Genomic DNA, 14,280 nt, shown 5'->3' on the forward strand with positions numbered 1-14,280 from the left:
GTCCGCCATCGATCCTAAAACGATAAATCGTTCCGCGCTAGTTACGTCATCGAACATTACAAATAGCCTTCCTGCCAAACGGGTGCATCATTGGAGCAAGAATTTTTTTGCCGGTCCCTCTCAGGTAGAATTCAACGTCGCGAGGCTGAACACAAGCATGGTGACTTTTGCCAAAGTTGGATGCTCGGCGTCCTCCGTGCCGCGACTGCTTTCAACACCAACGGGTGCGATCGGCGAGTCTCGCGTGTTCAAATTCACACTCTGACCTCGTTCACACCGACTTCACCGAGCTGCGAAAATGAGGCCGGCATTTAGTCACCGGTTTGTTGACAGAGGACGCGTTAACGCAACCGTTGCCACTTCACACATTCTGATCATCAAATGTCAGCCGGCAACGCAAACGGCGTTGCTCAATGACTCAACGTTAAACCACACACTTCGGTCGCTACTTCCAAACTTCACCCTCCCCCCCATCACCACCTCCCGCGAAGGAAAGCGAGTCGAGTGAAAACCAATCTAGAAACAGCCTTTGCGTGTCACCGAGCCACGACCCAGATGGGCGTTGGCGGATCACGCCGTTGCAGCGGAACGACGTCGCAGTTCAAACGTTGAAGGGCGCCATTAAGCTTTTCGTCCAATCGAGAGTCGGACCGGGCGCCAGGAGATCCATTAAATCAACTCGCTCACCGAGATGCGATTCATGAACAAGCGGGAAGACTTCGCTTAACTCCTTCGCGGCCATTGACGGATATCGAAGTCCAAAAGCACATTCATCGCACCTGGGCTGGCACCGAACGACTTCATTAACGAATCGGGCTTTGGAATTGAGCCACAGTTGCCGTTGAAGATTAGTTGCGGACATTTTAGGGTCCAGATTGGGAAAAGGTCCGTTTCCGTTCCATCGGTGCCCCAGTGAACAAAGCGAGGTTCTGAAACACCCGTGGAATCAGATTTCATTTTTTTTATGACGTACAGTGCTAAAAACTTAAAAACTTAAGCACGCCCTAAAACGTCGTCTCCTCGGTGGCTTCCAAAAACAATCGCAAATAAAATCGTCGCGCCTTCAATGAAAGCATCCCGAGAAGAAGAAAGACTTTTCGAGACGTGTGCATATACAACGTTTGTGTGTGAGTGTGTGTCGTGTCGGCGCAGGTGCGCGAGACAGCCGAGGGCACGGTCCTCCCCCACGGCGGCCTCTACCTGCACAGGTGCACGACCGTGTTTGAATTCCTCCCTCATGACAGTCGCCAGATGCCATCGCTGCGGACGTGAGCAAAGCAAACTTTTTGTGAAGGCCACTTCTTTTTTTTTTCCTTTCTTTGTTGTTGGGCGGATTCCTCAGAGGGAGGAAACAGAAAAGATCTAAGACAGTGCGAGTCAAAATGAAGCGCTTTCACGCTGGCTTCCAGCTAGCATTAGCATTGAAATTAGCATTCCTTTGATGAAAGCCCATGACGCTTGGTGCCGTCGTAGCAGGGGTCCCAATTTTGCGATGCGGTGAAATCAAACGTTCTATTATGGGGAGAGAGGTCACACTTGGGAGGGGGGGGGCATCAAGCTGAACAAAATATCAAGTCAACCCAACGCGTTCGGCAACGTACAAACAAGCTAAAGTTAGAGACAGCGAACGAAGTGAAGCGGCTCAAAACATAATCGCTACTCCAGAGCTGCTCAGCTGTTTTTCGAAGCTACTAATGATCAACTCCAAAATGGCAAACAAGCGTCATCATCGAAAAAGGACTTTGATGGAGTACGCTTAACATTCAACACGAGGAATGAGGGAGAACGGGAGAAGCTATGCTAACCGCTAAAGCTAACGTCAATGTCAAGAAAATGAGGAAGCGATTGAATGATTGAACATTTGAACAGCAATGGAAAAAAAAAATGGAAATGAGTAGCCAGCTGCAAGTAATAAATAATTTGGGTTCGATTCAAATTTCGATTCAAATTTCCAAAATGGATTCCATTCGATACAGGAGAGCCCAATTGGATTCAAGATTCACTTTTTTGATTCAATCAAGAATTTCAGGTGTTACCAATTGGACTTTGATATGGAAGACATTCTCAGAAGAACCAAATCTGCAATGAGTACAAAGAGTCTTGAATATTTAAATAATTTCAACAAAATTGAGCAGAAAACCTCAAAAATAAAAATTTTCACGGAAATAAACTACGGGACTCAAACAAACATTATTGATTTGTTTTGTCATAGCAAAATAATGTGACGTCCGCCTTCTTAGCCAATCACCGACAGTCTCTGCAACGATCCTACTGAAAATAAGAGGACTCACTCTCACACATTTTTAAGTCAGCGCGGGCCTCGCTAAGGAAAGTGAACAGAATACAGCAAACGAGTCAAATTTGATGACTCCGGACTTTGGGTCACGGTTGGGGTGAGCGAGGGCTGCTTTATGGCAACAAAAAAAAAAAATGGGGTCATTGTTGTTGATTTGACGAAATTTACAGTTCCTAACAAATGTACAAGCTGGAATCCCATGGAAGCGTTTGGTCCTTTCTGTTTTTCTTCCTTACTCTGTAAATGTCAAGGCGATGCTTCAGAGATGCTTAATAAAGCAAAGGTAAAACGAGGGAGGTGGGGGGGGGGGGGAGTGGCCTGTTTTATTTGCTGGTCGTACAACAAAGAAAAGAAAAAGCACAACAAATCAGCCCATGACATTTTGGCGCTTTCTTCTACTTGGGTGAAAAGGTAGACGTCATGAAAGCGGGAACGCGGCCCAGTGTTGGCCGCTGAAACGCGAACTTCTCTGTAGCGAGTCGCGGCGATTAGCAGATCATACGAGCCGACAGGCCGCGAGTAACCACTCATGTCCGTCCCAGTCGAGAACCGGCACATTCGCGCTCTTCACTCGCTCGCCGTCTTTGTTCCCTTTTTTTTTTTTTTTCTCCTCTGTGATCACCTCTTTTGACGGTCTTTGGTCTTGATGGCCGCTCCTTATTTTTGACGCTAATCAGAGAATAAACACGAGCGGTCTTGACGAGAACGCAGCCGACAGGGGGGAGACGAGCGTTTCCGGCGGATCTCGGGATGAAGCTTGGTCATTCCGCGGCGGCCCCATTCGGGCAAACGAGCCGCCATTACAATAATGCCGCCTAAACGCGGCCCGCCGATGCGGAAACGATCACATTTGGGGCGGCGGTGGCGGCTCTCCGCCGGCGCCTCGGTCCTCACTTGGACTCGTTTGATCGAGGAGGCAACTGCCTCCGAGCTCGCACGACCATCGGCACAAACGTTGGCTTCCGGTGTGCCTCGTTCACGTTTGAGTCGGTATCGTTGAATGTTAAACGGAAAAATGTTTATTTTGTTCGTGACACTTTGGGACAACACACCCTGGGTAAGAATTTATTGCAGGTCCGAAGAAACTAATGTCTATTTCTGTGTTTATTTATTTGCGATTTGGCATTCACTAATTTTTGGGGGGATGATGGGGAGCTTTGCTGAAACTATGACGGAATATCCACCCCCGGTTAAAAAAAAAAAAAAAAGGAAACGGACAAATCCGGAGAGAAAACAAGAGAGCACAACGTGAGTTGCGTTACAGAAGTGCCAGCGGAGCTGCAGGCACCTGAGACGATTCAGAAGCTACGCCGAATTAGCTTGACAGCGACGTGTATCATTTTGATTTGGAATTGAGTGAATGTTCGAAAAAATGTCGACTTCAACAGTAAAATGTTAAATCCCGAACAGCGCGTCACGCATCAACATGAGGACGCCGATTCGACCCGCAGACAAGCGCAGTCCAGCGCATCTGCCAGAGGGAGGGCTGCGCTGCTGTGGGTGTGGTCCTGGACAACTTCAGCCACTTTCATTCGCTTAAAGCTCACACTCGAGACTCGACATGAGGATGTATTGAAATCTTTCTCGCAGTTTTAACTCAACGCCTCATTAAGTACAACTGACTTCTACTGTACCCCTACGATCAGACAGCCCCTCCCCCTCCCCTCCTCTGCTAATTTAAGATGTACGCCCCCTCCTTGGGTCACGGCAACATCTCCCGCTCAGCTTTTCTCGCCTCGTGTGTTAATCACAACGCCTGACGCCATTCACAAGCCTTGGCTTTGTTGCCGGAGAATACAACTCCAGTCTTTTTTTTGTCCGCCGAAGTGGACTCTTAGCCCCTCCCCCTTCGCTCCCCCCATGGATTACCTCTGAAAAAAAAAAAAAGCATGGAAAGGAAAGGAGTGGGGAAGGAGCACATGATTAGGAAGATCCACTGCGAGCGGCAATGCCATCGGGTTACTGCTTAGCAACCGGTGGCCTGACACCGACAAAAAGGTGCGAGAAAAGAAAAAAATTGAGTCGGGCGAATTTTGGAGCCACTTTTTTGATTGGGACATTGGTGAACAAAATGCAGGTTCTCTGAACACCATCGACACCCCAAAAAAAAATTTGCTTAATCCGTTGAGAAGGGAACAAAAAAAAAAAAAAAAAAAAAAAAAACGTGTGTAGAAGCAGCTGCGAGCAACAAAAGTGGCGGACGAAAAGCAAGCAAGATTTTGCATTCAACGCACAACAAAAAAAGCGTTGACTTGCAGCAACAAAAGCAACGCAAAAGGTTTCCGCGTTGGACTGTGGCGACTCGCGCCTTCATTTGCACGCAGGTGTTTGTGCAACAAGGTGCCGCCGAAGATAACGTTGACTCAACGTGAGCCGCAAATGTTTCAAAAGCAATCAAAAAAAAAAAAAAAGGAAGGACAACTTGAGTGAGTCACCGTTTCTCTGAAGCTCTCCTTGCGAATGCGTCAATCACATCCAAGTCGGCAAATAGACGCCACCTTCATTCCACCAGCAGAACGTATTGACAGATTGCATCACGAAAATTCGCACAAAGAGACTTTTGCACCGTCAAATAGTCGGCGGACCGAATGCAGTTTTCGGTTACGAGCGACATGACGTCACCCGAATGGAGCAGAAGAGTTGAAACTCATTCGCAAGCTTCTCTTGCATTTCGCCAACAGATATTTGCAAACATTTTCATCGGTTTCGACCCACATGGGAGGGGCCGGGGGGGGGCACAGTAAAAACTGTTATTTTGTTGATTCACAAGTACGAACTTTCAAGGTCTACTCGTCCAAAGAGGTCATCTTGTTTAAGAATTGAACAAGATTTGAATGTAGAAAAAAAAAAGAAGCAAACTGAAGGGGAACAAACAGACGAAGAATTTGAGAAAAAAAAAAAAAAAAAACTCGGGGCACAAGTGGACAAAATCAAGATCTGACAGCAAAAGCTCATTGACTCCTCATGAGTCACACTTTCTTTCCTTTCAATCTCACCGAGGTCAACAAATCAAGAGTTGACACCGCCTTCCTTCCATTGTGAGATGCATGGAGAGATTTTTACTTTTTTTAGCAGTGGAAAATTGATCAAAGAAGCATTTGCGACATCAACAACAACAACAAAAACGTCAACATTTCCAATCCATATCCGATATGAAAACCATCAAATCAGCATCCCGTTAGGAACAGTCCAGATGTTTTGCCACAACAGGTTCAAACGACCTGCTGTTGCATTTCACCACCAATCAGCATCTCCGTCACACAGCCCAGACTTTCAATTCACAATTTTGCCCGCGATCAAGAAAGTCAAACACGCACTGTTTAGATTTTTTTCTTTTTAACCACATTACTTTCAAGGTCCATTCAGTCAAATTCTTATAAAAGACGAGAGGACTTCGCTCCAATTGTGATTTGAAGCTCAAATAAATAATATCCAAGTATTTTTGCAAGAATTTGTCAGAAAAATAAAAAAGGTATTTCTTGGATACAGTGACTCGTTTTACGCAGCAGAACTGACAACTTTGAGGCTAAACTGGACAAAAACCAAACGTTTGCTTTCAAACACCCACGCGAAAAGCAAACATTTAAAGAAAAAGAATGTCTTCAACTTACCATCAACTTGAAAGCACAATAATCCACCCAGCAGGATGAACGCGAATGGACTCATTCTAGCATATTAAAACATCCACGAGTGGCGCGCAAATCCTCCAATTCAGCGCAAAAAAAACAAAACGTGCAGATTTATTCCGCGTAAAATCGGACAAAAATACACACAATAACGAGAGGATCCATTAAAAGAGAAGAGCGGGGGAAAAAAGTAGGTCAGCCGGCTACTCGGGCTTGTTGTTCCACTCAAGTGGGGTTCGTCTGATATCCTGTCTCGGTTCGTGACAGCCACGGGTGGGACCTGCTCGGAAAAGTCCACACGAGGCTCCCGAATGGCGAGCTGAGCACTTTCTTCTCGCCAGTTTCGCTCGTCACGCGCGTCCGGGGCACCTTGTCGTCGGCAGACGTCGCTCGTCGGCGGCGGGGACGCGCGGCGCGCGCATCCACCGCAACATTCCCTCAACAAAACCAAACAAGTTCGAGGGGGGAAGAACACGCACCCTCCCTCGGAAGACGAGCGGCGCGGCGGGGTGTTAAGTGTTACTGAGTCGTATCAGAGGCGCGACACCAACAACAACATCCTCCTCCGCCTCCTCCTCTTGCCAGTGTGCCGCCGTCGGTGACGCGGACGCGGACGCCTCCTTCTCGGACGCACGCAGCGCGCACACTCCTTGCGCAGCCGGCATCGCTCGCGCAGCAGTTGGGCAAGGCAAAACAAGGCAAGGCCTGACGACGAGTTACACTAAAAAGTCCGTGTTTCAAACCGTGATGCTCGGTTTATTTTTACGATGCGATATTACGATATTTGGAAGGATTTGGTTTCAATGAACCCCAAAATGTCCTCTCAAACATACTCGACGCTCTCACGAAGAAAATGAGCAAAACTGCAAGGTCCAACAATTAAATGGGAAATGAAATGACTTCCAAATTCAGGCTGGTTCCATTGTGTGTGGTGTCACAAGCCCATAGCAACAGGGGGGGAAATGCAGGAAGATGAACATGTGTGTGCATAACCTGATCATTTTGCATATTTTGTTGTTGTTTTTGTTTGAAACCAGAACTATTCGTCCGTGTGAGCGCAACCATGTCATGAAATGGCGCAATGGGCATTTCAAGTCGCTTCAAACTGCTTCAGAGCATCTCCGGTCAACTGCTTTTCTCCTTCAAACGTGCACATCATGCGCACATGTTGAGATGTTAATGAGCAACGATTTTCAAGCGGCCTCCGCGTCCCCTTAAAGAAGCCAAAACTATGCATTAAGACTCAAATCCGACGTAGTGTATTCTGATGATGATGATGATGATGATTTTTGGCTGGCAGACACATTGAAGCAGCAGTTGTGACACAAGCTGTTGAGGTTCACAGAGAGGGGAGGAGGGGGAGGGAGGGGGGGTGAGGCGGTTGGGTGGGGTAAAAAAGGGAAGGGCTGCGGTGCATGTGGTCTGCCCAGCAACCTCCTTGTCGTCATAGTAAACTGCGAGCTCCCCCTACTGGTCATATTCGCAACAACCGCCCCCTCGCCACACCCTGAGGCCGCATCAATGAGCTGACTTCTGCGGTTTCATTTGATTTTTGGAAATAGGCTTGCTTGTCATATTGAGGGGCTGTTTCTAATCTAGCACGGTGACCTTGTTCAGATCCGAAGGATGATTTCGGCCTTCAAATGGATTTGGGAATAAATTAGCCCAGGCGGGATTTAAGTGTAGAAATTCAGATATAATCTTGAAAAAAATCTAAAAACAGCAAAAACGGGAAGCAATATCACTTGATTTCATTAATTATTTTTTTTTTAATTGTGAAAATGAAATGTGAAACGATTTCTTTCAAAGCAAAGAGTTGGCATCTTATGCTCATTAAAACGGATCATTTCCTTTCCTAATGTGCTCTACCGATTGGTCAAGATATCAAGTTCAGGAGCGTCAATCATCCACTTTTATATGACATTTATATCGGCGTTGTTGCAGAATTTTGAAAGAAACTCATTTCATGCAATTTTAAGGAGAAATTCTACATCGAGAGATAGGAAGTAGGTCTTTTTTTAAAATGATCTGTCATTGTTTCGGGGGGGAATGTGTAGGTATCGAACGTGGTATCGGTACTTGGTATCGTTCTAAAAAGTGGTATCGAACGGAATCTTGCACAGTAGCTACATTGTAATTTTGCGATATCGTCTCGAGAGTCGAACAAAAATAAGCCATGCAGGTGAAGAAATCTCAAATTTATTTTGTTAATCAAGAGAATCAGAACGGAGGAGCTGACGACAATCTCGGAACTTCTTCCGCTAACAACACAGGCTAAACATGGCTCCTCCCTGGCATACTTGTCTCTCAATCAACATGCTTGCTTGGCACCAAAGTACTACTTTCCGATTTAGACTTTTTTTTTTCTTTTTTCACAGCTATGCTATCAACCGAAGAAAACGCAAATTGACGAATTTAGAAAACATTCCTAAAGAGTGAATTTCCAATTTTCTTTTGTAGTACGTGAAAACCCGCACCCTCAAGCGTTTGGGTAATTACAAACAAGGCGATTTCAATGGCATTTTTTGTGCCGGGCCTCTAGAAAGAGTCAAAGCGGACAAAGATAAGAGCTTCCCTCCCAAGCATCACAAGCAGCAGCGAGATGCTTAGATGTGGCCGTGATGTGATTTACGCCGGCGAACAAAGCCCGCCGCCGTCAAAGAGGAGTTTGGGCTCCGGGGCGTGCTGTGAAAATCATCCTCTCGCAATAAAGTGCACACAAGATCAACAGCACGACAGGGCGGCTTTGGCGAGGGGAACCACTTCTATGGCCTTTAATAACAGCTCTGGCGAGCGTACAAGGATTGGTCTGTTAAGTTTGCACAGCGGCGTGTCGCAGCTCGCCCGGCAAAAAAAAAAAAATGCTTTGCTCGTCTGCTCGGCGTCTCAGCCGGCGAGATGCATTCGTTTGTCTTTAGTGAGTCGCATGCAAATGTTGAGCGAGCGAGCGGTGGACAAACAGAAAAACAAAGGTGCCATCTACTGGGCAGGTACGGAAATACAAGCAAATAATCACACTTATTATTTTTTTGTTTACTTATTTTTTAAATGTCTGCAATTATTTGGATTACATGAAATGCACCCGGGTCGTTGCCAGAATTTTTTCTGTGGGGTGGCCAGAGAGTGCCCACATAGCTCCGCCCCTGAAACGCTTGCCTTTCCTAAAGAGTACATTTTCATGCCACAAAAAAGCCCAACTTCAGTGCAGTCACAATTTTGGGGTAGCCGTCGTGGTAGTCCCCATCAAACATGACCCCCCCCCCCGCAGACACACACATCAACATTTTTTTTAACAGAATTCTCACGCTTATTGCCTCCTCATTATTATTAGTCTTTTCCATATCATTCTTCGTATAAGCCGCGGGCTGCTAAAAAATGGACGTGGAGCCACAAACATCCCCCGCCCCAAAGTTGGAAACCCGTTTTGAAGGATTTTCTTTGATTAGCATTTTGAAGATTTGCGATGCGACGGCAGGGCTGCTCATCACGCTTTGCAGCTTGATTTTTTTGTACTCGCCATCGCATCAATAAAGACATTTGCCGTATCGCCCATCACGTCTCATCAGTGTGGCTGATGGAAAAAGGGAGGGGGGGGTTGGAGAAAGGTCATTTAGGAAGACGAAAAGCCCGCCTTCCAACATAAACAACGCCGCGTACGGCTCCACTGACGGAAAAGTAACTCGAGTGTAATTCTCGACCGCCCCCCCGAGCGAGCGAGTAACACCTTTAACGCGGCCATTTCAATCAGCGGCTGACGTTTTTCTGCCGTTCTTAAATATCAGCAAACGTGGATTTATTTTAATTAAAAAGAAGGAACTTGAAGACATAAAAATGAGATGTGGGTCGTTTTAATGGCGTCTTTCGCCCGATAACGACTGAGGTGTCCGCCGCCGCCGCAGCGTGGCCAAGCAAAAAAGACTTTTTGCAGGAAACTAAACCAAGTGGTAAATACGTCATCTTAAATCATTTCAAATAATTCGAAAAGCACATTTTTTTCCGAACACTGACTTGCTACCATTTGGAACGAGTTTTGCCGTTTTGCCAAAAAGCTCACGAGCAGCCACGACGTCAGCCAGCCAGAGGCTGAGCTGCACTGTGTTTGTTTGCGGAAACCCGCGGTGTGAATATCACACAGGACACAATGTTGGTGTGACATTAAAAAAAAAAAAAAAACGAGATCAACAGAAACAGCAGATCTGAACGCAAAACATTGGCAGGCTGCAAAAAAAAAAGTGATTAAAACGTGTTAAAAAATAAACAAATGATGTTTTCGTTTATGTGAAATTGACATCGCATTATCGCATTTTATTCCCGTGTATCCGACGTTTGAATAAAATCAGTCCAAAAGGATTTTTTTTCCGTTCACAGTGTGCTTGCAGCCAACCTGGGGACGAGGGAGGGGGGGGGGGGCTTTGTGAGAGGAAAGTGTTTTTAATTGTGTGGCAGGTCAGAGGTTGAGGTAGCAGCATCACTCATGATCGGATGGGAGTGGTATTTGGGGAGCTCTTAGCTGGATCTCTTTCATGGCCTCGCTGGCTCAGAGCGAGGGATGATTAGGAGCTGGATGTTGGCGGGCGCCGCAGGAAGAAAAAAAAGGTGGGGGGTGGTGCCCAAGGTGCGGAGCGGGGGGTGATTAATGTAGATGTCAGTAGCGGCCCTCCCTCTCGCGGCATCCGCAATGACACCTGGGGAAGGCGCAACGAGCCCGACCTGCCGCTCGGGCTCCCGAGCAGGGCATGATTCTTCCCCGTGATCCGCCTCCGTCAGCATTCCTGTCAGCCGGCGCCGATCCCGGGGCCTTATTAATGGGCCTCTATGTCAAACAGCCATATTAAGCTGTGCTGTGCACCGCCGGCCGCATCCGCCGCACACACACCCCCACACACACACACACACACACACACGTGAACGCATCATCGTCCGTGTGTGGCACAAACACACTTAACTTCTTAACATGCGCAGATTTATTTGAAAGGAGTCGGCAGATCGATTAAATGCAGACTTTCATCCACACGTGAGTGGAAAAGTGACAAAGCTCCCCTTGGCTGAGACAAATTGGCGAGCCATGCAAATCATCGCCGATCACGATGGAATAAGATCCAAGCGCAAAGGTAGATTGCTGCAGTGTTTCATTTCCAGCCACGCACGCGTGTGAGGCAAGCCAAACGCGTCGCATCGGCACCATCTATTTTTTTTAGGACTCTGGTGGAGAGCGGCCTCAGTTAGCTGAACTCCATATTAAGGCGCTGAAAAAAAAATAAAATAAATCAAAACAGCAAAACGAAACGGAAACGTCGGACGAAAACTGCTCCATTGCCAATCTCGTCCAAATCCCGACAGGACTGCAGAAAGCCTGCAATGAACATGTTGGGCCACTAGTCGGCAGTGTTGTGAGACCTCCACCGGCTGCACGCGCATCGTCCATCGACGTAGCTCGACTTCCGTTTGTGCGCTTTGGCATCACAGCTCACGAGACAAAGCAAACGATGAGCGAGCACAACGCACACGTCACAAATGCGCAGAAAGGCGGAGGCGGAAGCAAAAGTACTGCATTTCTCGGACGATGAGGCGCACTTAAAAATCATTTCATTGGCTCAAAAATCGACGGTGAACCTTATAATGGGGGCGCCTTGGAATCAAATTTGACGTATTTGCTGTACTGGTTTGTTTTCCTTCATTTCTAGTGACGTGCCCAATATACGGAAATTTCCAAGAAATAGACCCGTTCATTGAGACTCCGCCTTATAAGGCATCCAAAAAATACGGTATTGGTTTGGTGATGCGGGAAGACGGCAGAAATGTCCTGAATCACGTCTCCAAAATCCTTCCGGGGGCAAAAGGCTAATGTCCGCATTGGATATTTCTCGGGGAACTTCCTCACCGTGTTAGCTTTAATTCAAGGCCTCCTGCGCTCTGCGCGTCTCTGGAATTTCCCAGTTAAGGTGAAAAAGCGCCTTTTTGCCGCCACTAACGAGCTGACCTACATTGGCCATCCTTGGAAGGCTTCTGCTCGAAAGCCATCGCGACGGTCCTCCCCCGGCCGGAGAGGACGGACCTCGATAGCGGCCGCCGTGACAGGACGGCATAAACAACGGCTGAGCGATGGTTCCGGCCAGTTTGCTAACGAGTGAAAAGTCTTGCAGGGAGTGCGAGGAACGGGAGGACACGAACCGCTCAAGTATCTCCCCGCCATCCTTATCATTAAGCAACGGCGCTTCCCACACACAATCGGCAGCCGCAGACCTCATCAAGCGGGGGCGCCGAGGCCTCTGGTCACTCATTTGGCCGACTAAACAACTGACCGGGGCGGAAAAAGTTACAAAGTAACACGCTGGGAGTCGTCGGCCGACACTTCCAGACGCTGTTGTGCGAGCCATCAAGACGGCAAAATCGCCCACCGGGGTCGCATTCCGCCCGACTGTCTGAGTTCATTACGGAGAAGCGCAAGAGTTGCATAATGGCCGCGCTCCTTTTAATGTCCAAATTGACCGCATGGAAACGAGCGAAGCGGGAACGTTGAAGAAAATGCACGAGGGGATTTCGGGAGACCAAATTCAAGATGGCGGCGGTGAACGCAACGCGCTTCACGACATGCTGCTGTTTGACAAACAATGAAGACATCTTCCCAAAAAGATGCTTTACAATATTTAGGACTCAATTCTTTCTCCTTTGTGGAGAACGACGGACCAAGTCGATTCGAGAAGCTATGAAAATTCTTGGCGTCCGAATAATTGGATGATACTGCCCCCCGATGGCCAAGTCGTGCACAGCAGAAACAGCCGCAATGACTTCATGATGATAAACTTTAGAGACCATGAAACGATGTCATTACTTGACTTCACTCGGATCCAATCGGCTTGTTCACATCGGCAGATATTTTGCAATTTATGCAAAATCGGCGATCGGTTGTAACAAAATAATAAGCGTGATAAGCGATAGCGGTAGTCGTTTCGGGTTCAACATCACAATCTCGGTGAGACAAGTTACAGTAAAAAGCAGCTCGGCCACGCCGTAAAAATATTCATTAACTAAAAGCTCGCTGAGTGCAAAAACATTGCCGGCTAAAATTGAGGCTTGTGCTGGTGAACACCCCCCCCCATCACCCCCATCACCCCCATCATGCCAATCAATCGGAGGCCGTCCACATCAGGCTTTAATCGTTCCCCCAAAGTGGAATGTGATTTCGAGCCTCGGGTCAGAGTCAACCTCAAATGGAGCGTTTGGGTACAAACACCCCGCACCCCTGCCCCCCCGGCCCCTCCCCCCGCTTTCAAACCAACGGGGACACAATGACCTTTTTTGGGAGGAATGACAGACGCATAGACCCCAGCCAGGGTTCCCCTTCACATTAAGTTAGGTGGACTGGACTGACCTCTTCACCAACACACAAGTGGAAAGTGAAAACCACGATTGGAGAGGAGGACGCGCCTTTCGGCGAGTCAGCTTGATTTCGGCACTGCAGCGCATTTGATGCCGGAGGTAACTCAATGTGCTTTGCAAAATCAACCATTTAAAAGCATTTAAAAGATACTTGAAAGCAAAGAAAAAAAGAGCTTAATCACATGTGCTTTGGCGTCCAACTCAAATGAGGAGTTGAAAGATTGATGACGTGCAACCCAACTATTGCATCATCGCTATCTTGACTGTTGTTTAGAGGTTTGTAGGAAAATGACAGGCACTTACTTCATTTGCCGTCAAGTTCGCTCTCTTGGACTGATCAGCTCTCTCTCCGCAACACGAGTTGGCCGACGTTCCACGTTTGTTTCACTCACAAGTCCATGACACATGAAGTTGCTTTCCTGATTTCCTGATTTTGACGCTCAGCAAAAGCTTTCTTCCCCATGCTCACCCCACCACACCATCCAAACAAAACAAATTATTACACACAGGTGTGTGCACCGACTAATAAGAAAGACCACGCCCCCCTCGTGACATCACCAATCACCGTGAACGTGGAGTGTGCACAACACACAAGCATGCGTCGCAACAAAGGAAAACACCACAAAACGCGAGATGGCACCATGTTGGTTGCTAGCAGCCGTTGTTGTCAAGCAAATACACAAAGTAAAACTCGCCGGCCAGCATTGAGCAAATGAGCCGTTTAATATGGACTCAAACAAGATTTGCTTTCACGTTAAAGACGGAACAAGCAACACTTATTACTAGAAAATGTATAATAAATAGTTCAGACATGCAAAATCGAATTAAAAAAAACAACAAATGAAATGAATGTATTAAATAAAATTTAAATAAATAATTATTTTAAAAGTATGAAAATGAATTGGAGTAGCAAGAAAAAGTGTTCCTATTATCATATAGATTGTCAAATGGTATAGTACTCATTTGGTATAGCTTCGC

At 47.1% G+C, this 14,280-nt stretch overlaps 1 protein-coding gene across 7 annotated transcripts in view; it reads right to left on the bottom strand.

Annotated features, from left to right (window-relative positions):
- The window catches only part of robo2 (roundabout, axon guidance receptor, homolog 2 (Drosophila)), a 228,293-nt gene that overhangs the window by 141,477 nt on the left and 72,536 nt on the right, over window positions 1-14,280 (bottom strand). The window contains exon 1 of one of the 7 annotated variants that reach the window (XM_088300866.1): window positions 13,606-13,791. The exons of 5 other annotated variants lie outside the window; for them this stretch is intronic. Coding sequence is in view for 1 of the 2 variants with exons in the window: in XM_088300862.1 (XP_088156988.1) it covers window positions 5,908-5,962 (55 nt within the window). In the remaining variant the exon portion in view is untranslated. Of the gene's footprint in view, window positions 1-5,907; window positions 6,500-13,605; window positions 13,792-14,280 lie in introns of those variants that run through there. One more of the 7 variants, XM_088300862.1, reaches the window with a different exon arrangement.

This window comes from Idiotropiscis lumnitzeri, chromosome 7 (assembly GCF_059441095.1).
Source record: "Idiotropiscis lumnitzeri isolate Australia: NSW breed Sydney's pygmy pipehorse chromosome 7, RoL_Ilum_1.0, whole genome shotgun sequence".
Taxonomy (NCBI): Eukaryota; Metazoa; Chordata; class Actinopteri; order Syngnathiformes; family Syngnathidae; genus Idiotropiscis; species Idiotropiscis lumnitzeri.